The following is a 22,902-nucleotide window of genomic DNA, read 5'->3' on the forward strand; positions in this document are numbered from 1 at the left end:
GTGTCCACAGCAAAGAAGGCGGCACAAATGCAGCGTTCAAAGGTGAAAGTGTTTGCCTGCCTTCTTCAGCTGCAGCCACAGAGGTGCCCCCTAGTGGCTGAAGGCCGCCAGCTGGAGTATTTGTGTGTCTTCGACCAAATATGAGGCCTCGGTCATGAAGTGCTCTTGGTCTGACACTCAGAAGGCCTTTAAAACTCTCAGTTTACAGACAGGAAGCAAAGTCTGATTGGCTCTTGGTATCTTCTGTGTGGTCCCTCACCCAGAACTGCAAAGACCTGAATGCCTCAGGTCACAAATATCCCCCTGGCTGCGCTTCCGGTCTGTAAGTCTGAGTTGAGGCCTTAATAAACCCTCGATTGTGTGCAGGAACATTTCATGAATGACGGCCAATGTTCCCATGGTTGGATGATTGCCAACCCTTCCTTGATCAACCTTTATTCATGTTTGTTGTTTCATGTTGAATTTGAGGAGCTTCTCTGCAGCGTTCCAGTCCGTTCCATGACTTCATACCATTATAAGTTGTTATTGTCTCATTTTGTTCTGTTATGTTGCCTCTTACAAAAAATACGAGTACAACTGGATAATGTTCGTTGCTCCCAGATGAAATAAATGAACAATGTCGTGTCAATCATTGATCACGTGACTGAAAGCAAGAGTCAGGAGATCATGTGTGTCAGAGGCGAATGTTGATTTCACTCCGCGCGCCCTCGCCTCCCGAGACGCTCTCGTTGCAGTCGGTATCTGACAGAAAGCCGCTGCCTGTGGCAACCGTGGTGATGTTGTGCTCCAGGGCTGTGATTCGCTGTTTCATCCGAAGCTGGGAGGAGTTGAACTCGCTCTGCAGACGCGCCAAACATGTCTGGAAGAATGTGGTTATTGGTTCAAGAAAGATGGAGTAGAAGTTGTACAGGATACAATTGTGAGCACATCACCAGTCGTACCAGCAGTAGTAGTCGTAGTAAGTAGTAGTAATTGTAGTAGAAATAATAGCAAGCTATTGACCTGTAGACGATCCAGACTGCTCTCCAACCTCTCCACCTTCTCCTCTAGCTCCTCCCCAGCAGACACATTTACTTCCTCCAGCAGCCCCTCCTTCTGCAGGATGTCCCGCCCCCTCTGCTCCAGCTGGGCTCTGGCATGGGGAAACTCCTGCAGCGCCTCCATGAGGTCTTGTTTGGAAAGGCAGAAAAGGTCTGAGTATCCCAGACTGCGAATATTAGCTGTACGTCGGTTCCCCATCTTGCTGCCGCTGATGTTCAGGATGCTGATTTCTCCGAAGCAACTTCCTGCTGTCAGAACAGCAAACTGAGTGACGCCATCCTCCCCCACCACCGCCAGGCGGCCATCTTTAATGATATACATCTCCTTTCCCACATCTCCCTGGAAATAGCAAAGTTAGCACAGCTGCATATTGGAATTTTAAAAAGTCATATATAAATGCCACGAGACATACAGATGTAAATGTTCCTTCAATTCATTCTTCGTTCGTTCTTAAATTTGCCTCAAACATCCCCTGGGACTCAAGGATGAACTCAAAAGACTCTGGAGGCTAAAGGTCAAGGACGCTGTCACCTTCCAAGGCCGCAGCATCAGGTATATCTTCACGTATTGTTCAAGTGTTCATTAGAATCTTTCTGTTTATATCTCATAACTTCTCCTCAAGTTATTTGACATTTTTCAATGTTGGGTTCACACGAGTCCAGGCAGGTTCAGAAGTCTACCTGGGCTGGTAGCCCGGCGCCATCAGCTGACAGTCGGCTGCTCTAACTCAGCCCGCTTCAGCTGGTGACCCGCTTATTTCCTTCCATGTGTTCAGTTGGCTGCAGCCCTCCTACTCCTCTTGTGTTCTCCTTGTTGTCCTCTTGCCACCCTCCTTCACGTTCTGTAGCTGACATCATCAGTGACTCTAACTGACCCTGCAGGGGTCTCTGCTGCTCGGGTCCCAGCTCAGAGCCGTACCTCTCAACGTAAACTTAGTGCAATGGTGTTTTTCTTTAAAATTCACCCTTTATACACCTTGTGTATTGTTCTTGTACTTGTATTGCAACAGTAGCAATAATAACAGACCTTCCTACAGATGTAATCTCCTGGACTGAAAACCTGTGGCTGAAGTTTGAGCACCAACTCTACCAGGAGGCCGGCCTCACAGTCCTGGAAAATACGCACCTAAAGACGGACACACGGGAAAAACAAAAATGAGTCAAGGAGCTTGTAACTTGCATGCCATGACAGACCAAGAAGGACTGTAACCGAGTGAACACTTCTGGTAAGTTACAGTAAATCAAACCACCCTGGTGTCTTCTGCCTGGAAGGCAAAACCAAAGATTTGCTGCCCCAGACAACTACGGTGGACTTTCCCCTGGGAAGTTCTCCTTGTGTGTTGGAAACGTCGTAACTGTCACTCTCACGGCAGCATCACTCTCACACACAGTTCAGTTGCGTTTGGGGAGTTTTGTTGACCAGAAGGGTGAAATGACCACACTTTTATCTGTATGGTACATTCATTAAAGAGTACAGCGTTTGGTAATTAAAACAGCAAAAACACTAAAAGACCTGACTTAAAACTGCTTTACCTTCTTCAGAGTATCCAGGTGAACATTAATCGCTATCTCTGCTCTCAGTTTATTGGGCAGGCTCCTTAGTACCTCCTGTTCATCTATGGTCTTCTGATTGGTCCAGAGGTAATCAAACCAGCGAATGACTCGCTGCTCCAGCACCTTGCTGACATGTCTGAAGTGCATGTAGTGTTTCAGTGTGTCTACACGAGTCTGGAAGGCTGCTCTCGTAGCGTTCATGTTGGAGATCATGGAACCAACGTTCCCCACAATGGAGGCAAATATCAGAACACCAACCTAGAACACAAATGGCAGGATTCACAGTGTTGGTGGACAAGAATAATGGCAACCACAAGTTATCCAGGTATAACTGATTTGGCAAAGCTAACTTCATAAATATATTCAACATTCATAGTGAGATGATTTTAAGGTTACACCATTGCTCTTAAAACCTACCAGGAAGTCAAATATCAGGAACAGATACTCTTCATCCCTAACAGGAGGTGGGGTCTCTCCAATGGTTGTCAGAGTCAAAGTGGACCAATATAGGCAATAAATGTAACTTCTGGATAGGGATGCAAACTCTGGATCTGACGCATTTGGATAAACCCAAGAATCTGAGCCCAGTCCCAGGACTTTGGAGAAGCTGTAGTATCCACAGGCATTCCAGTGGATGATCACCAGGATATACAGGACCAGTTTACAGATGCGGAAAGCGTTGGGGTAACCTGTTCGTGTTTCTGTACGTTCAAAAAACTCAAACAAACGTGGCAGGCGCAACAGACGGTTGAATCGAAGAAGAGGAGTGTAGCTCATTCCAACAGTCAGATAGAGAAGATCAGTAGGGAGGATGGAGCAGATGTCAAGTTTACACAGTAGAGTTCGAAGGTAGGTTTCCCTCAGACGCGGCAAATCCTTCACCATCAATCCCTGATCCAAGAAACCTAAAGACACAATGTACAGGAATGAACCAGTGAATCATGGAGTATCTTTAAATCATTTCTCAGAAGTTTGCCACCAACACAGCTACTGCAGGTACCAGTACTTGACTCAGTAAAGATGTCAACCATTTTGTAACACCACTTTTTATAGCATCAACCAAGTGGTTAAATAAATAACAATACAATTCAGTTTTGGACAAAAGCTTTGACAGAAAGCATCTTAGGTCAAATCAAATGCAGTGTTCTTTGACTTTTTTTGTTTCTTAGGCCAAAGTCCCATATATTTTGGCTTTATACAGTATGAGGCATCAATTTCGTCACATTTCTTTCAATATATATGTGTTTTTACCTGTGTGGAGACGAACTACTATATCCAGAATATAAATTCCATCACAGATGTAGTCCAGCACCAACCACACCAACATGTTCCTCATCTGGAACTCATCAAAACAGGCTCTACAGAACCAGAGAGACGAGAGTCCTATATAGTCGAGTCCTATATAGTCGGCTCCTATATAGTGTAGTCCTATATAGTGTAGTCCTATATAGTGTAGTCCTATATAGTGTAGTCCTATATAGTCGACTCCTATATAGTCAAGTCCTATATAGTCGAGTCCGATATAGTCAAGTCCTATATAGTCGACTCCTATATAGTTGAGTCCTATATAGTCTAGTCCGATATAGTCAAGTCCTATATAGTCGACTCCTATATCGTGGAGTCCTATATAGTCGAGTCCTATATTGTCGACTCCTATATAGTCAAGTCCTATATAGTTGAGTCCTATGTAGTCGAGTCCTATATAGTCGAGTCCTATATAGTCAAGTCCTATATTGTCGACTCCTATATAGTCGAGTCCTTCATAGTCGAGTCCTACATAGTTGAGTCCTACATGGTCGAGTCCTATACAGTGTAGTCCTATATAGTCAACTCCTATATAGTCGGCTCCTATATAGTGTAGTCCTATATAGTCGGCTCCTATATAGTCGAGTCCTATATAGTCGAGTCCTATATAGTTGAGTCCTATGTAGTCGAGTCCTTCATAGTCGAGTCCTATATAGTCGAGTCCTATATAGTCAAGTCCTATATTGTCGACTCCTATATAGTCGAGTCCTTCATAGTCGAGTCCTACATAGTTGAGTCCTACATGGTCGAGTCTTTCATAGTCGAGTCCTATATAGTCAACTCCTACATAGTCGAGTCCTATATAGTCGACCTCTATATAGTTGACTCATATATAGTCAAGTCCCATGTAGTCGAGTCCTATATTGTCGAGTCCTTTATCGTCGACTCCTATATAGTGTAGTCCTATATAGTGTAGTCCTATATAGTCGGCTCCTATATAGTCGGCTCCTATATAGTTGAGTCCTATATGTCGACTCCTATATAGTCGAGTCCTATATAGTCGACTCCTATATCGTTGAGTCCTATATAGTCGAGTCCTATATAGTCGAGTCCTATATAGTCGACTCCTATATCGTTGAGTCCTGTATTGTCGACTCCTGTATAGTCGACTCCTATATAGTCGACTCCTGTATAGTCAAGTTCTATATAGTCGACTCCTATATACGTCAGGCGTCTCCTGGTAACAGGCCTTTATTTATTTTGGCACTGGCCAGCACTGGGCCATACTGTAGTACTTTAAAGAACAGTAGTGCAAATATCAAGATTGTCAAGAGAACACTTTACACAAGAACACTTTATTAGTAAGAAAAAGGGCGTGACAACTTGAGGCCTGCATACTTCAACTTCCACGACAGTCTCATGCGGCCAAAATAGTCGTCGGCCGACGCATTATCACCTTGTAGATCTGTATTTTTTTCTTTTTTTGCATTTAACCGTGAGCTTGATAATCTACTCATGTATTCTACTCCTATATATTGTACTCCCATATAATCTACTCATGTATTTTACTCCTATATAATCTACTCCTATATATTCTTCTCGTATATAATCTACTCATGTATTCTACTTGTATGTAATCTACTCCTATATATTCTTCTTTTATATAATCTACTCATGTATTCTACTTGTATGTAATCTACTCATATATATTCTACTCCCATATAATCTACTCATGTATTCTGCTCCTATATAATCTACTCATATATATTCTACTCCCATATAATCTACTCATGTATTCTACTTGTATGTAATCTACTCCTATATATTCTTCTCGTATATAATCTACTCATGTATTCTACTTGTATGTAATCTACTCCTATATATTCTTCTTGTATATAATCTACTCATGTATTCTACTTGTATGTAATCTACTCATATATATTCTACTCCCATATAATCTACTTATATGTATTCTACTCCTGTATAATCTACTACTATATATTCTACTCCCATATAATCTACTCACGTATTCTGCTCCTATATAATCTACTCCTATATGTTCTACTCCCATATAATCTATTTATGCATTCTACTCCCATATAATCTACTCATGTATTCTACTCCTATGTAATCTACTCATGTATTCTACTCCTATATAATCTACTCACATATTCTACTCCCACATAATCTACTCATGTATTCTACTCCTATATAATCTACTCCTATATATTCTACTCCTATATAATCTACTCCGATATATTCTTCTTGTATATAATCTACTCATGTATTCTACTTGTATATAATCTACTCATGTATTCTATTCCTATGTAATCTACTCCTATATATTCTATTCCCATATAATCTATTTATGAATTCTACTCCTATATAATGTACTCTTATGTATTCTACTCCTATATATTCTACTCCATTATAATCTACTCATGTATTCTACTCCTAGATAATCTACTCTTATGTATTCTACTCCATTATAATCTACTCATGTATTCTACTCCTATAGAATCTACTCTTATGTATTCTACTCCTATATAATCTACTCATGTATTCTACTCCTATATAATCTACTACTATATATTGGAGTAGAATATATAGTAGTAGATTATATAGGAGAAGAATACATGAGTATTCATTCATGAGTATTAGAATATATAGGAATATATTCTACTCCAATATAATCTACTTTTATGTCTTCTACTCCTATATAATCTACTCCTATATATTCTTCTCGTATATAATCTACTCATGTATTCTACTTGTATGTAATCTACTCCTATATATTCTTCTTTTATATAATCTACTCATGTATTCTACTTGTATGTAATCTACTCATATATATTCTACTCCCATATAATCTACTCATGTATTCTGCTCCTATATAATCTACTCATATATATTCTACTCCCATATAATCTACTCATGTATTCTACTTGTATGTAATCTACTCCTATATATTCTTCTCGTATATAATCTACTCATGTATTCTACTTGTATGTAATCTACTCCTATATATTCTTCTTGTATATAATCTACTCATGTATTCTACTTGTATGTAATCTACTCATATATATTCTACTCCCATATAATCTACTTATATGTATTCTACTCCTGTATAATCTACTACTATATATTCTACTCCCATATAATCTACTCACGTATTCTGCTCCTATATAATCTACTCCTATATGTTCTACTCCCATATAATCTATTTATGCATTCTACTCCCATATAATCTACTCATGTATTCTACTCCTATGTAATCTACTCATGTATTCTACTCCTATATAATCTACTCACATATTCTACTCCCACATAATCTACTCATGTATTCTACTCCTATATAATCTACTCCTATATATTCTACTCCTATATAATCTACTCCGATATATTCTTCTTGTATATAATCTACTCATGTATTCTACTTGTATATAATCTACTCATGTATTCTATTCCTATGTAATCTACTCCTATATATTCTATTCCCATATAATCTATTTATGAATTCTACTCCTATATAATGTACTCTTATGTATTCTACTCCTATATATTCTACTCCATTATAATCTACTCATGTATTCTACTCCTAGATAATCTACTCTTATGTATTCTACTCCATTATAATCTACTCATGTATTCTACTCCTATAGAATCTACTCTTATGTATTCTACTCCTATATAATCTACTCATGTATTCTACTCCTATATAATCTACTACTATATATTGGAGTAGAATATATAGTAGTAGATTATATAGGAGAAGAATACATGAGTATTCATTCATGAGTATTAGAATATATAGGAATATATTCTACTCCAATATAATCTACTTTTATGTCTTCTACTCCTATATAATCTACTCATGTATTCTACTCCTATATAATCTACTACTATATATTGGAGTAGAATATATAGTAGTAGATTTTAAATAGGAGTAGAATACATGAGTATTCATTCATGAGTATTAGAATATATAGAAATATATTCTACTCCAATATAATCTACTCATGTATTCTACTCCCATATAATCTACTCATGTATTCTACTCCTAGATAATCTACTTTTATATATTCGAAACCTATATAATCTACTTTTATGTATTATACTCCTATATAATCTACTCTTATGTATTCTACTCCTATATAATCTACTACTATATATTCTACTCCCATATAATCTACTCATATGTATTCTAGTCCTATATTATCTACTCTTATATATTTTACTCCTATATAATGTACTCTTATGTATTCTACTCCTATATATTCTACTCCATTATAATCTACTCATGTATTCTACTCCCATATAATCTACTCATGTATTCTACTCCTAGATAATCTACTCTTATGTATTCTACTCCATTATAATCTACTCATGTATTCTACTCCTATATAGTCTATTGTTATATATTCTACTCCTATATAATGTAGTCCTATATAATCTACTCTTATGTATTCTACTCCTATATAATCTACTCCTATATGATCTACTCATATATTCTACTCCTATATAATCTTCTCTTATGTATTCTACTCCTATATAATCTACTCATATATTCTACTCCTATATAATCTTCTCTTATATATTCTACTCCTATATAATCGACTCATATATTCTACTCCTATATAATGTAGTCCTATATAATCTACTCTTATGTATTCTACTCCTATATAATCTACTCCTATATGATCTACTCATATATTCTACTCCTATATAATCTTCTCTTATGTATTCTACTCCTATATAATCTACTCATATATTCTACTCCTATATAATCTTCTCTTATGTATTCTACTCCTATATAATCGACTCATATATTCTACTCCTATATAATCTTCTCTTATGTATTCTACTCCTATATAATCTACTCATATATTCTACTCCTATATAATCTTCTCTTATGTATTCTACTCCTATATAATCTACTCATATATTCTACTCCTATATAATCTACTTTTATGTATTCAACTCCTATATAATCTACTCTCCTCAGCCAGTGGTAGTATGCATTGTCGGACGGTGATAAGACAACAATATTACACTTCCTCCTGACAGAGACAGAAAACATCAACAGGTATATTTATGGTGTTTAAACGATTTTATTGCATCGGAGGTTGGACTTGTCTGTTTTCATACCTGCCTCTGCTCCATCTAATTTCATTATCCCTTTCAAAGCCAGTTTGGCTGTGGCTAAATCGGCTGGGCGGGGCTTGTATGTCCATGTGGGCGGGGCCTCTGAAACGTTCCAAAAATGAGTCTGGCCGCTCCGTCTCTGCAGCCATGCTCTTCTGAGCCCATTCTCGCAAAGTCATCACCATACTAACGATCCTGGGGAGCAGCAGGCAAACATGCAGCCCATTTACACCTGGACAGGCGACCGTCAGCACACCACACCTGAGCCACTTGTCCGTAACACCACACCCTCTCTACAAGTTTGGATCGTAATCCCTTACTGCCATACCTGGAGAGAGCACCTCGCCCATGCAAGGAATTCTGGGAGTTAATATCCCTCCTGTCGATGGCTGCCATTCTCTGGAGCTCTGAGGACGTGTCATCACACATGGACTGTCCTCTACATGTGTGTAAAGAAATAATTCACTGACAAGGAAGGAACAAAAACAATAAAGCAAGGCAAGGCGTCAACATCCTAAATAAGAATATGTGTGGGGACACTTCGGGGTCACTAATGCAGTCGACGCACAGCGCATAAGCCCCCGTAAGTTTTTGTTAAAAACTTAACATTTAACACAGACTTTTCACTTGCAACACAGTATTTGTGGTGTGTGTACACTTAAGTCACTTCTAGTACTACCTGGAGACCAAACCGCATTGAAGTCAGCCAGAAAAGATGGAAAGAAGGATGACGAGTTATCGACTGCTAGCATGGTTCTCTGACCAAACTACTGGAAGAGCACAGATGAGCCGTCTCCACCCAGTTTTAATCGGCCTTAACATCCCTCGAAACTAAGCTGGACAGTGTCCAAGCAACCATCTCCAGCCATGGACAAAGATTGACTTCCCTGGAGGGCAACGTGGACCAAATCAGCACCTGACTGGAGGTGATGGAAGCTAAATACACTGTTCTGGAGGATAGCCTCACCAAGCTTAAAGCTAAGACTATTGATCTCAAATCCCGCAGCAGACGGAACAAAATACGGATAGCGGGAGTGCCTGGGGCCACTGAAGGCCCCCAACCCACTACCTTCTTCTCAAAGCTCCTGCTGGAAATCTTTGGAGATGCTGTTCTGAGTTCACTCTGGAGCTGGACTGACCCCACAGAGCCCCGACTGCTCAGCTGTCCGGGAGTTAACCAAGCCTGGTGATTGCATGTTTCCACACTGCGGTGAAGTCAAGTTGGGTTTTTGTCCTGTCCATGTTGTGTCTTAAAAATGAATTAATTAAATTGAACTCTCCTCTCATTCCAGGTCATTTGCCCTTCCTGGTGTGTCTTCTTGGTCTGTTCCCCATCACCTTGTGTCTATTTATTTCTGCCTCTCCCTGTGTCTTGTACCAGTGTGTTTGGTCCCGTGCCTTCACCCCAGCTCGTTGCCACAGCCTTGATTGGTGTTTGGGTTTTCCTTCCTCCAAGTGAGAGATGTTTTGTTGTAAGTTTTTCTATCTGAGACCAGTCTTTAGTTCATGTTTTCATTGCTTTTTGTTTCCTCCATGGGGAATGATCTTTTGTTTCCTTATTTTTTCATAACCTAGTGCCTCCAAATATTTAGGAGTGTTTTTGGTGTTCATGCGTTTTATTTTGAGTTCTTGTTTGAGTTCTTGTTTCCCCGTAGTTGGAGTGATTTTTAATGTATGGATGAACCCTCAATAGCAGATTGTGTTTATTCCTCCTTTTAGTGGAGAGATCTTATTGTGATATTTTTCATAGCCACGACTCTTCCCTGACGGAAGAGGGGTGATCCTATAAGATGGGTTCATAGTCTAGTTTCTGTTCCTCAAACTTGGCCTGGAAACCTCCAATAAAGCTTTCATTGATACACCAGAATCCTGCCCCTGTGTCCTGCGTCCAAGCCTGGTAGTCACACATGTATTGATAACTACAGGTTAAGGAAAAGATCATTCAAGAAGCCGGCAAGAGACGAGGGCAACTGTTCTACCACTACTGCCCTGAAATCCTGGAGCAGTGCACAGCGCATCGAGAAGCGATGTCGTCAACAGGGATTCAAACCATCGCTGCTGTGCCCAGCGAAACTAACAATTACAGCCAAAGATGGTAACCACTTTGCTTTGGTGACGGATGCTGAGGACCTTCTGGTGTCAATACTCTGAGGCTGACGAAATGTACAGTAAATGTGACGCACACTTGAACGTTCTCCACTCAACATCTGTACTTCAGCCACGAGCTACGGTGACTTGTTAACTCATAGTGGTGCTGAAGTGCAACATATGGGACATGAAGTCGAGTGTCTTCAATGTTACTGACACGATGCTAAGTTCTATGTTTTCTTTGCGTTCCTTAATGGGGAAAAATGTCCTTTTTGTTCTCTTACTTACGTCACTTTGATGTGAATGCTTGATCTGGGAGCTATGTTCTTCGACTCTACATGCTTGTGTAGGAGGTGGATGGTACTGATATGACGCACCATTTACAATGTTGAAGCTCACTTAGAGCCCCTCTTTGCTTTTGTTCTGGGGGTTGGATTTCCTCCAGTTTGCTCGATGCTACAGCCATGCAAACCCTTTGGGTGGGGCTCCCTGCTGGAGTTGCTTCCCTCACAACCCAATTTTGGACAAGCAGATGGATGAATGGACCGATCCATTTGTTGGTACCTTACATGTAGAGACCATTCCAGAACATCACCATTGTTAACAGCAGTCATGAGACACCTTGTGAAGTTCTGCTTTTACAGACACCTGTTTTAGAATTCCAGGATAGAATTGTAGCAGAAGGCACAGACTGAACAAGCTGGCAGACTGATGATGAAATTCTATCAAACAAATAAACCCACATCCGGAAAACACAAGTGTTACATAAAGCTGTGAGTATTTCAGATACCAACACTCACGAGTGTGTTTACCTGCTGAGTGTCCCAGCAGATCGCTCACTCTCCTCCTCTGTCCATGTTTTCACAGACAGTCTGTGTGAATCCTGGACTAGACCTGCCATCCTACACACACACACACACACACACACACACACACACACACACACACACACACACAAGCTGGCAGTGCCATTTCTTAATACGTACACATCAGTGCAGACAGATAACAAGGTAAACAATTTCAAATTAAGATACAAAACTGTAACGTACACACACACCCACACACACATGCAATGCTGGCAACAGTCAGAAACAGAGGGTCGTCTTGGCCATCCACTGTCAGGCATCACCACAGAAACCAAATGACGACATGTAGTTGTTATGGTGACAGATCATAATGGAAGATGTTCAAAGTTAACAAACCTGAGAATATCCTGATATCCTTGATAACATTCCACTCGTGCAACCACAGGCTCACACACCGCGATGACCAGTGACCAATGGGGAAGGCTGGACTGAATATAAAAGGAATGATCACATGACCTTCAAGCAATGGAAACAGCATTGTTTAAATTGCAAATTGTGTGTGTGTGTGAGAGAGAGATTTCATTTCTCTTTTTCAAGGATCCTTTGCTTTGTTTTTCTTACACTTTCTTCGCACTTGGCACTGCCTTCTCCTCTCCATCTTCTGCTGTCGCACCATCATTTGTCTGGCTTCTGCTGTCATGTGTCAGAAGCAAAGTTCATTTGCGAGTCGCATTGTGAAGTTCCTCCATGACATCTTCTCAGTGGTGCATTTCTTGAACAGGATCTAAGCATTTATGGCAGCCAGGTCAGGAATATTATAAAACACCGCCAGTGGCCATCTTGGTGTCGGTGCTTTCACTGAGTATTTCCTCACCATTTGATCAAGCACATCTACTCCAACCTTGGTTCTGTTGTCGTATGTAACAGCCTCCGGTTTGGCCTTGCGGCCGCTTGTGATGTTGACAGCTGTGTGGACAGTGCTTAGAATGGAGACGTTTGTCCTTGGTTTACATTGAGAGACTGTTGGGGTTGCACTGTCACATTTCAGCACCTCTGTCGTGCGCAGGGCCTTTTGCTCCTTTACAGATGGAGGAAGCTCTCGTCTGGTCTTATTCACCGTACCAACCAGGCGGTTTTCTGGGTGTTTCGTGCTTTGGCAAGTTCAAGGGAAATAAAGAAGTTATCAGTGGTGATGTTTCTCCCCTTCCGCAGGAAAGGCTCAGCCAATTTCAACACCACATTGTCTCCCAGTCGCTGTCCTGGCCTCCGTGTCTCATCTTGGCCCAGATATGGCGCAGCACTCAGCATGTATTTGGTATCAACATCAGCAGCAAGCCAGAACTTGATACCAAATTTATCAGGTTTGCTAGCTATATACTGGATAAATCTGCACCTTGCTTTTGCTGGGAAGAACTTCTCATCAACAGTTATATCAGCACCTGGTTTGTAGCAAGTGATGCAGTCCTGGACAAATCTCTCACAAACTTCAGACACCAGGGAAACTTGTTCTCCTGCAGACGTGTTTATCAGGCCTCCTTTTCATAACCTGTAACTAAGTTTTAGCTTCCCGAGCATAAACAACAGACAGACAGTAGAGCAACAGAAAGACTGGGAAATGGAGCAAATAGTGAAATACGACACCCCCTGTAAAAACATGCAGTCAGTTTGACTGCTGTGGTCATTCGTGGTAGTAATACTTAGATCTCTTTTGTGTTTTGAAATTTTAATGATAAAACAATGTTAGAATAAAATATACACAAATTTAGGAAAAGTCAGGGTCCTATTGGTACATAGTTTTATTTTTTAAACCAAGTTATGATGTTGCAAATTTTGACAGCAGTCAGAATGACTGCCTTGTCCTGGTATTGTTCGACTTATCTGCTTTATTTGACCCTGTCAATCACGACATACAAACGGCTCGACTGGGAAACTGGGAAGGTGTGACCGAGACTGCTCTTGATTGGTTCAAGTCCTACCTCAGGAACAGAACCTTCTCTGTATCTCTTGGCAATGTCTTCTCCAGTCATGCAAATATTACGTGTGATGTTCCTCAAGGGTCAATTCTTGGCCCTTTACTCTTTTCTCTGTACATGTCACCACTGTGTCAGGTCTTTTGAAACTTCAACATCTCTTTCCATTTTTATGCTGATGATTCTCAAATCTACGTGTCTGTCAATCCCTCAGACCTCACCTCCGGTAACATCCTCACAGCCTGTCTTGAAGACGTTGAGGCCTGGATATCCAGTAATTCTTTTCAATGTTAAACGATGCTAAGACAGAAGTGATGTGTTTGTTCCCAAAACACGGAGGGCTTCTGTAACCCAAACGATTCGGAACAAAGCCAAAATTAGGACATTTGTCTCACTCAGTGACGCCCAGACTCTATCAGACATCAGATAATGTCTACCTTCCTGTGATGAGGACCATAGTCTTCCAATCCAGACCGGGCGGAAGTGTCATCACTTTCCAGAGACACAAACTCAAATAATCAACTTTAGAACAACAGGTTGAAAACTAAAAACGTCAGGTTAAGTAAATTTAATGATGGAGTGAAGGTTTAACAGCTAATCAGTTTTCTTAAAAATACACAATTCCTTTTTTCACTTACAGACAAAAGCTAACATGTATCAGTCTGAAAGAGATATTTGTACCTTGCAACTGGACCTCATTGACCACTGATGAATACAAAGTCTTTCATGTTGGTTACTGTTAACTGAGGATTTTTTTAATGACATTAAACCCTGTGCTGTACATCCATCCGTCCCCTGGAGATTCTTTTCCCAACAAACCCTTTGGACGTGTGTTCTTGTTTGTCTTGTCAGACTGAAGAGAAGCGCCTCCAGAAGGCAAAGGAGATGGAGAGGAGGAGACTGGAAGAGCTGGAACCTGACCAGGGCATCCATTACCCCTGGGGTCGAGGTGGATGTGGAGCTCCACTGAACAAACACAAAAACCTGAACAGTACGTCCCATATATTTGCATGGCCTGAGAAAAAACAGCAACAAGAATTTTGCGAAATAATGGATATTTTTAAGTCTTGTTTTATTTGTTATCATGTGGTAACCATGCAAAGTCTCCCTGTTTTCTTCTTTTTGCAGGTTCACACCATCTCCAAACCCCTCGCTTTGCCAGGGGCAACGTGTTCTCTAAGAAGCCAGACCAGCAGAGAGTGGATAAAGAAATGGAGCACAAGGCTGCACTCAGAAAACAGGTAAGGCTTCCAACAGTGTTGGTCCAGCCAGCTGCGTGGTGGAACTGGCTTCTTGAGACCCACAGAGATTTTGGACTGGTCAGTCTTCACGTTCCTGATATGTAAATTTGTTCTGATGCAGGTTTGATTGTTTCTCAAAGTAACAGCCATGCTTCAGGCTTGCTTGCTGTTGTAGTTTATGTCCAACCGTCCCCTGGAGATTCTCTTCCCTACAAACCCTTTGGACGTGTGTTCTTGTTTGTCTGGTCAGATTGAAGAGAAGCGCCTCCAGAAGACAAAGGAGATGGAGAGGAGGAGACTGGAGGAAGAAGAAGATGACAGGAGGGTGGCCAAGGAGAGGGCACGCATGGCCAGGGAGTTTGAGGAGGAACGACAGAAGAGGAAACCGAAGGAAACGGAGGTAAGAAGCTAACAAGAGAATGAACAGTCTGTTTTTGAATCTTTTCTTCACTTGTTGTTTCGACTTTGACCCAGCAGCAAACTTCTCTGTTGGTCCACTTATGAACAATGTTCAGCATAGAGGATGTAATATTTCTCCTTGTTGCATGAGCCAATGGCTGTCGATACATGTTGGCCCTGCCATGGACTGTTGACCCGTCCAGGGTGAATTCCGCTTTTCGCCTGAAGGTTGCTGGGACAGGCTCCTCCCCCCCAAAAGGAAAAGCAGTCGGAAATGGATGGATGGCCATTATTTTTGTGCCAAGTTCAGAACTGGCAGAATCACCTGACAGCCTTTCTCGTCTTTCTCACAGTTGCGTGTTTGCCAGGCTAGACAGATAGCAAACAAGAACTTCAGAACTGCGTTTTTGCTGTTTTTCTTTTTTAATGGTTCATTCTCTAATACTTAAAAACACAATACCAAGCCAGTCATACACATTTTCCATATCGGCATATATGTGAATAAGATGCATTAACTTAATACAGATGTACGAACATGAAATAAGCTGCCTTTTCAGTATCCATAACATTTCTCTCTCTCTCTTCACAGTTGGACTAAGACTGGAGGGTACCTTAGGTCAACATAATATATCCAGCACCGTAAACAATCAGGTAAGCATAACATCACATAGATTAGTTTAGCTGAGTGGGAAGCTGACTTGAGAGAGCTTGAAAATGGCAAAAGTCAAATGAAGTTTCAGTTTACACTCATGACAACTCAAACAAAATGTTTTTCTCCAGAAGTATTTTCAATGTTACTATAACAATATTTCATGTTAATTTTCAGACATCTCAACTTCAAGGCTCCAAATGAAAGAAGAGAACACTGAGGAACTTCACGTAATCGGTGAGGTCTCTTCTATGGGAATCGCCTGAGCGTGGCCAGCTAAGGAAAGCTCCAATGACACCACGTCTGTCTCATGACAGACAGGTCAACCTCCCATGAAAACACAGCTGAGTGTCCAGGTCAAGGCATTCAACACAGATTTCTTCCCTCGCCACGCAAGGACGTAAGTGTTGATGAAACACCTCACTCCATTGTCAAAGAACTAAGTATTATGTTGACTCACCAAATGTTCCTTTTCTAACTTTGATCAGCACTTTATGATGACAGGTACTATCCACCCCCAGATTGTAGACGAATTGCTGTGTGAGCAGATCCAGTCAGCGATACAAGTGAGTCCAGTCCAGCAACCGCAGCCTCAGGCACCACATGTGCCAAGGATGGGCCTGACACATCCAGCCAGTAAAACCTCACAAATGTGTCCAGAGTTGCCCAACTGGCTGCTGCACATTCAGTATACATCCCCCACAAAGATGCCCTTAAACAGGGCCCTGGTGCTACAGAGTGAGCCTTCAACCTCTATGTCAGCCAAATAGGCCCAAATAGCCTCCACAGTCCAGTGAAACCTTTGTAAACCCAGGAGGAAATTAAATACAAGCTGGATGAACTGACAGTGCCCATAGAGAAATCCCTATCTTAGCTGCTGTCAGAACTCAGAGCGATGCCGTTTCAAGAGAGAGGAACTTTAGTCCCACACCCTCCAAAGGTTTGAAGCGATGCTGAGGGAGAGGCTCCAAAATAACAGACAGGCCTGGGGGAGGGGGCTGAAGCAGGGCTGGAGAGGTGGCGGCAATTGTTTCCACATTTTTGGGCATGAGTAAAACCACATTGCAATGCTGTGCCTCTGCACATCTGATTGATGCGCCCTTTAAACAGCCCCTTCACGCAACTGACAAAAGACCAGCTTCTTCTTGGTCTATGGTGCAAACATCTCCTGGTTTCACAAGTTAACCCTAACCCATGGTTGTGCCAGACCACACTTCGTTAACATACTTTAGCACTTGCAGATACTGGTGGAGGGCAAGTTCATTTGCTGGTTAAAGGGCGCTTGAAATGAAAACATCATTTGCACTGGCTTGGAACTATGGATGTCCATGGAAGTTATGTCTGTCATGTGTTGCTTGATGACCCTGATTGAAGGCCACAAGGTGAAATGCGTTGGTCCACTGAAGTTGTTTGATGAACTACAAGTGTTGCTGGAGCTTTCTGACCTCCTCTAAAATCACTGTTATTTACTCCAGAAAATTCATGGGAGGTTGACACGGTCCCAAGGGTCAACCTGTGAAGCTTCCCACCATGCTCTCTGTCCACATGCAGCAACGTCACATCCACTAGATGGATGGTCGCACCACAAATGACATCCTTTTCATTTATTAGAATTTATGATTCTGCCCCACTCTGTGAAATACTTCAATAGGTTTTTCATTCATGGCTTCTGGTAATCATTACAGCACTGAAGCACTCTAGTACCTACATGCAGAAAGGTTTGTCATGTACTGTTATACAGAGAGGGCTGTTCTTCTTTTGAAGTCAGACATGAGTCCTAGCCAGTCAGCCTGCCCAAACCACTCAGTGTGGGTGTTACTGAGCAGCCAGGGATCCCTCACGACTACCTGCTATTACTGCGTTGCAGTGCTCCTCATCTTTGGGAGGTGGGTGAAGGTTGGATGTTGGAAGGAAATAAAAACATGGATGATCCACAATTTCCTTTTGTTAAACTCTGATAAACTGAAGTTCTTGTGCTGGGCCCAAACACCTGAGGACCACCTGATCTGATGAGACAGGAACCCTGGATGGCACCACCCTGGCCCCCAGCACCACCATAAGGAACCTAGGAGTTCTCTTTGACCAGGACCCTTTAACTCCCACATTCAACAAATCTCCAGGACGCCTTCTTCCATCTACGTAACATCGCTAAGATCAGACACATCCTGGCTCAAGAAGATGCAGAAAAACTAGTCCCTGCTTTTGTCACTTCCACTGGATTAATGCAATTCCTTCCTGTCAGGCTGCACCAATAAGTCCCTAAAGACTCTCCAGCTGGTCCATTCTATTCCACATCGTTGTAATGTTTTTAATAAAGGAGTTAAAATAATGTGAAGACTGAACCTGCACCAGACATGAACTCAGCCTGTTATAACTTGGTGAAAGTTTTAGCTGCGTTAGCTAGTACCAATTAGCCTGGCTGGCCAAATCTCCCCCCGACATCGCAAACCAGCTGGCTCTCACGGTGGACATTGTGCACAAAGTGGGTCCACGCTTCGGACACAAGCGCTCCAGCCGCTGCGTCCAAGTGCACTTTATGTCAAGATCCCATCAGGATAAAGTCTGGAGGGATGCCAGAACAGCAGAGTGCATCAACGGAAAAGGAATAAAGATCACGGAGGACCTGACACAAGAAGCCAAGGAATCCAGGAACACAGTGTGGCCGCAGGTAGAGAAGGCCAGGAAAAAGGGGAAGAAAGCCGACTTCAGAGGAGCGCACGCCTTCATCGATGGGAAAAGAGTCACAGCCAAGGACATGCAAGACGTTTTCTTTCTAGGACATTTTTGTTTTAAATTTTTCTCTCTCTCTTCCTCTGGAACAGTTCCAGCAGACTAGTAATGTCAAGTCAAGTCAATTTTATTTGTATAGCGCCAAATCACAACGAAAGTTATCTCATGACACTTTACAGGTAGAGCAGGTCTAGTACCACACTCCTTCAATGAATTTACACCCAAAAATTCTCTATGAGCAAGCACGTCCTGCAACGAAACTGCGACGAAAACTTTCCTTTACCAGGCAGGAACGTTGAGCAGAACCAGGCCCAATGGGGACGGCCCTCTGCTTTGACCGGTTGGACTAGCTACCCGCATCTTCTGTTCTTGGCTGTGTCTTTTCTTTGAGAGAGTTGCAACGTTCTGTGTTTTTCCTTCTTTTGTTCTCTCTCTCTGGAATCTTTCTCAAAGAGTCGCTTGCTTGGGAAAAAAATTGAATTTTATTTTGTTTTCTGTTTGTTTCCCTCCGAGAGGAATGTGGAGAAGTAATGTCTGATCTGCTGCAGCGGCTGTCACAGGAGCATCTGCTCTCAACCCAGAGAGGTCTGAGGAGCTTTTTTGTTTTTCGTTTAGCTTTGTTTTTCTGTTTCTCTCGTTTGTCGTTTAATGTCATTTTGTATATGTTTTTTGTCAAGTCAGGGATTTCTTTTTCTTCTTTAAATACAAGAGGTCTAAAAGACAACACGAAACGTAAGGTTATTTTTCTATTCTGTAAAGGACTCAAAGCATATTGTTTTTTCTACAAGAGACTCATTCATGTGAAGAGGACATTAGACTTTGGGAGCACCAATGGAGGTTCTGTTTTTCAATGCTCTGAAAGAATGTATAGAAAATAATGACTTGATGCCAACCATGAAACAAGGGATCTTCACTCTGTTACCTAAACCTGGGAAAGACAAAAGGCACGTAGGTAACTTAAGACCGATAACACTGCTAAATGTAGACTATAAACTATTCACGACTGTCGTAGCCAACAGCTTGAAAATGGGAATAGAGCAAATAGTCAGTGAAAGTCAGTCGGTCTTTATGAAAGAGAGGTCCACTCATAGCAACATCTGACTGGTGCCAGGCACGTGAGACTACAACCACCTCAATGAAGACAAAGGGTTTACATTCTTCCTAGACTTTATAAGGCCTTTGACTCAGTGGAACACCCATTTATTTTGAAAACTCTGAAACATTTTGGATTTGGTTCAAAGTTTATAAAGATATTTGAGATGACCTCCAGTGGAATAAACAGCTCTGTCTCCCTCCCTCAAGGCACGACTCAAAGGTTGGAGGTGAAGCGAGGAGTCCGTCAAGGCTGCCCTGCTCTCCCTTACTGTTCATTTTAGTGGCAGAACTTCTGGCCGTTTACATTAAAAACAGTCCAGATATCAAGCGGTTAAATGTTTTAGGTCATCACCTGTCAATCACTCAACTGGCAGATGATTCAGCCGTCTTCATCAAACAACCGGAGCAGATCCCAATAATAATCACACAAATGGAAAAGTTCTCCAAAGTGTCCGAGTTACACTTGAATTTAAAAAGATGGGAGTTAATGTCCATTCATGATCAGCCACTGACTGAACCTTGTAACCTTCCTGTAAGAAATGAAGTGAAATATCTGGGAGTACAAATAACAAAGGACATGAAAACCAGAGAACAACTGAACTTTGACTCTGTTCGCGAGAAAAGTCAACCCATTCTCCTCCCATGGTTGCAAAGGCATTTGTCCATTTTCAGAAGAGCTCAGATCCCTAAAGCCGAAATATCGTCCAGATTGACGTATCCTGCCTTTTCACTGGCTGTGTCCAATAACCAGATTAAGTCCATCAATCAGGCTATGGAAAAACAAACATCACTCCATCAGGAGAAACGATGTGGTTAAAACAGCTGAAGATGGAGGTTTAAACGTAACTGATTCTGAAGCGATGAACAGCAGGATCAAACCAAAGTGGCTTCAACAGCTCACCTGTCATAGGAACGCTGTCTGGCTCAATGTTCCCTCCAAAATATTCAGTAAATGTGGTGGCATTCAATCTCTCCTAAAATGTGATTTTTGTGTTTCTAACCTACCTGTTAAACTGTCCAGATTTCATCGATGGGGACCACCAGGGACACTTTGTCTCAGAGAAGATCTTCATGCTCTGGCGACTCTTTGGGAGAGGACATCTGGTCTGTGGTGCATGTCATGATTCAGGAGGAAATCCTCCAGATTATTCTGAGTTCAACAGCAAATGGAACTGCAACTGCACTGAGAACAAGATCTGGGAATCACAGAAGCAATCCCCCATGCGATGCTGAATGTAATAAAAGGTATGCTAATATATGAAAAAATACATCCTTCCCTACCTTCACCTCTTATTAATGACCTCAATTTTTTTTAGAAAAGAAATGCACAAATAAATGAAAAGGAAAAAAAACTCTGCAACAAATTTTCAGAGGATCAAATCAAAAACATCAGAACCAGACACCCGTCCCTCCCCGTGTGGCCCGAGGCTAAAGAAACTCATGGTAAAATAATAAATGACGTTTACTCCGGTCATGATTTTCTCATACAGACTTTTAAGCTTGAAACCAACAACTGTACCTTTAGTGAAGCACAACCTGAATCGCTGGAACACCTTTTCTTTTTAATGTGAACAGGTGAAAACCTTCTGGAGACGTTGTCAAAGCTGGACATCTGAGAACGACTCAGACCCGGTCCGCTTCAGTTACACCAGTGTTAAACTTGGGGTTTTGCTGGAGGAGAGAAAAAGGGAAAGTAGGTATAATACAATCATTATTTTGGCCTAACAACACAAACGCAGAGGTCGCTTCCTGAAAATGAGACCTGTATTTTGTGTTTCCATGAATGAACTAAAAAACTTCCAAAAATCACTGAAATACACTAAAACACTGAGTGTAATTGACTTTTAAATGCCTTAACACAAACTCGTCTGACCTCTATTTCCATTTCTTTTTGTTTTTTTCTTGTGTTTTGTTTTTTTGATCATTTTTCTTCTCGCTGTTGTTTCTGTTGGTCGGTGTCTTTGGTTGTTTTATATATTCTGTTTATGTTATGTATGCTATTTGATGAGGGCATGGAATGTTCTTAATGTGGAAAAATGAAACAACATTTTAAAAAAAATTAGCCTGGCTGGCTACCATTGCACTGAACTTCTTTCAGCCCCTCCCCAAATCAAAGACACTGTAAATAGTTGTCGTTTAAACACAAAACTTTTGTGGAACTTAGCAATCCGGCAGTTTCTTGTTTCTCCCTCTAATGATATCTTTTTCCATGGAAATTCAGCATCCGCTCTGATGCAGCTTTTCTTTCTTTCAGTAAAATGAGTTGGAGAGACATGTTGGTGATATTCCACAAAAGCCGTCACAATCACTGGCTGTGTTATGAGCAGACAGCGGTCCTCTCAGGACAAGAGGACTAACACTGACTGTTGTTTGTCTTCTGAAGTCTTAATAAAATACACATTGTACCACAATGCCAGGAGTATTTATTTTAGTAACATGTTAGATTTCATTTCAGTGAGATATTTTATATACAATAATATAATTAATACACTAATGGACCATATAGGACCAAAAGCGTCTGACCAGCCAGGCTGTGGTGGCCAGAGTTCTGATGGACAGCTAAGCTAACGGTTGCTAACTGACAATAGCAACTGGTGAAGTTTGTAACTGCAGCCTCAACAAATCCCTTTTGTTACTGTTATTGTGTGGCATCCTCACCAATGTGTTGTCACAGGATCAACCACATGAGTTGTTGTCTTTTGAGGTGGGACGACCAAGCACACCATTACCTGTATTCAAACCATGGGTGGGCCTGGGTGTTTGGCTTAAACCAGACGTGGGGGTGGCTCAGGGTGGACGTGGGCACAGTTGGTGGAAAAAGTCTTCATAATTTAATTGAGGTTGATCAGAAAAATTAATGTTAGACTAAATTCTCTGATCAGCTGAAAAAACTAACAGAACAGTGAGAGCCTGAGCACCTGACAGCTGATTCAGCAAACT

At 41.4% G+C, this 22,902-nt stretch overlaps 1 protein-coding gene and 2 long non-coding RNA genes across 6 annotated transcripts; 1 reads left to right on the forward strand and 2 right to left on the reverse strand.

The window, feature by feature from the left end:
• Positions 1–195: 195 nt before the first annotated feature.
• LOC147250674 (cyclic nucleotide-gated cation channel-like) lies at positions 196–12,846 on the reverse strand. Its single transcript, XM_086222515.1, has 13 exons — positions 12,753–12,846; positions 12,500–12,662; positions 12,275–12,366; positions 11,885–11,974; positions 9,313–9,423; positions 8,988–9,179; positions 8,832–8,899; positions 3,846–3,974; positions 3,012–3,499; positions 2,574–2,852; positions 2,068–2,166; positions 1,003–1,380; positions 196–859 (listed from the first exon to the last, which is right to left on the reverse strand). Exons 4-13 carry the CDS (start codon positions 11,971–11,973, stop codon positions 674–676), a joined length of 2,019 nt encoding a protein of 672 aa, XP_086078641.1. The 5' UTR covers position 11,974; positions 12,275–12,366; positions 12,500–12,662; positions 12,753–12,846; the 3' UTR covers positions 196–673.
• Positions 12,847–15,869: 3,023 nt separating this feature from the next.
• Positions 15,870–22,365, forward strand: LOC147250675 (uncharacterized). Of its 2 annotated transcripts, XR_015119100.1 has the most exons (8): positions 15,870–16,139; positions 16,315–16,374; positions 16,455–16,537; positions 16,642–16,703; positions 20,984–21,207; positions 21,279–21,405; positions 21,538–21,655; positions 22,217–22,362. It is a non-coding gene; the product is annotated as an uncharacterized LOC147250675 (long non-coding RNA). The 2 variants fall into 2 exon arrangements; XR_015119099.1 differs by having other exon boundaries at positions 21,538–22,365.
• LOC147250676 (uncharacterized) lies at positions 18,326–22,876 on the reverse strand. 3 transcript variants are annotated; one of them, XR_015119098.1, is made up of 4 exons: positions 22,692–22,876; positions 21,482–21,633; positions 20,968–21,068; positions 18,326–20,732 (listed from the first exon to the last, which is right to left on the reverse strand). It is a non-coding gene; the product is annotated as an uncharacterized LOC147250676 (long non-coding RNA). The 3 variants fall into 3 exon arrangements; XR_015119097.1 differs by lacking the exon at positions 22,692–22,876 and adding an exon at positions 21,836–22,673 and having other exon boundaries at positions 18,326–20,492; XR_015119096.1 differs by lacking the exon at positions 22,692–22,876 and adding an exon at positions 21,836–22,673.
• Between the last annotated feature and the right edge of the window lie 26 nt (positions 22,877–22,902).

Source organism: Aulostomus chinensis, chromosome 13, assembly GCF_037954235.1.
Source record: "Aulostomus chinensis isolate RoL2024-O1b breed Wild chromosome 13, RoL_Achi_v1.0, whole genome shotgun sequence".
In the NCBI taxonomy this organism is placed as follows: domain Eukaryota; kingdom Metazoa; phylum Chordata; class Actinopteri; order Syngnathiformes; family Aulostomidae; genus Aulostomus; species Aulostomus chinensis.

Bases quoted from the DNA above. Each gene is read 5' to 3' on its own strand.
- LOC147250674 (XM_086222515.1), bottom strand. From the start codon at position 11,973: ATGGCAGGTCTAGTCCAGGATTCACACAGACTGTCTGTGAAAACATGG. The intron at 8,900-8,987 runs GTATGAAAACAG...TGTCTCTGTCAG, and splicing joins ATTAGATGGAGCAGAGGCAG to GAGGAAGTGTAATATTGTTG. The intron at 3,975-8,831 runs ATTATATAGGAG...ACTATATAGGAC, and splicing joins CCACTGGCTGAGGAGAGTAG to TCTCGTCTCTCTGGTTCTGT.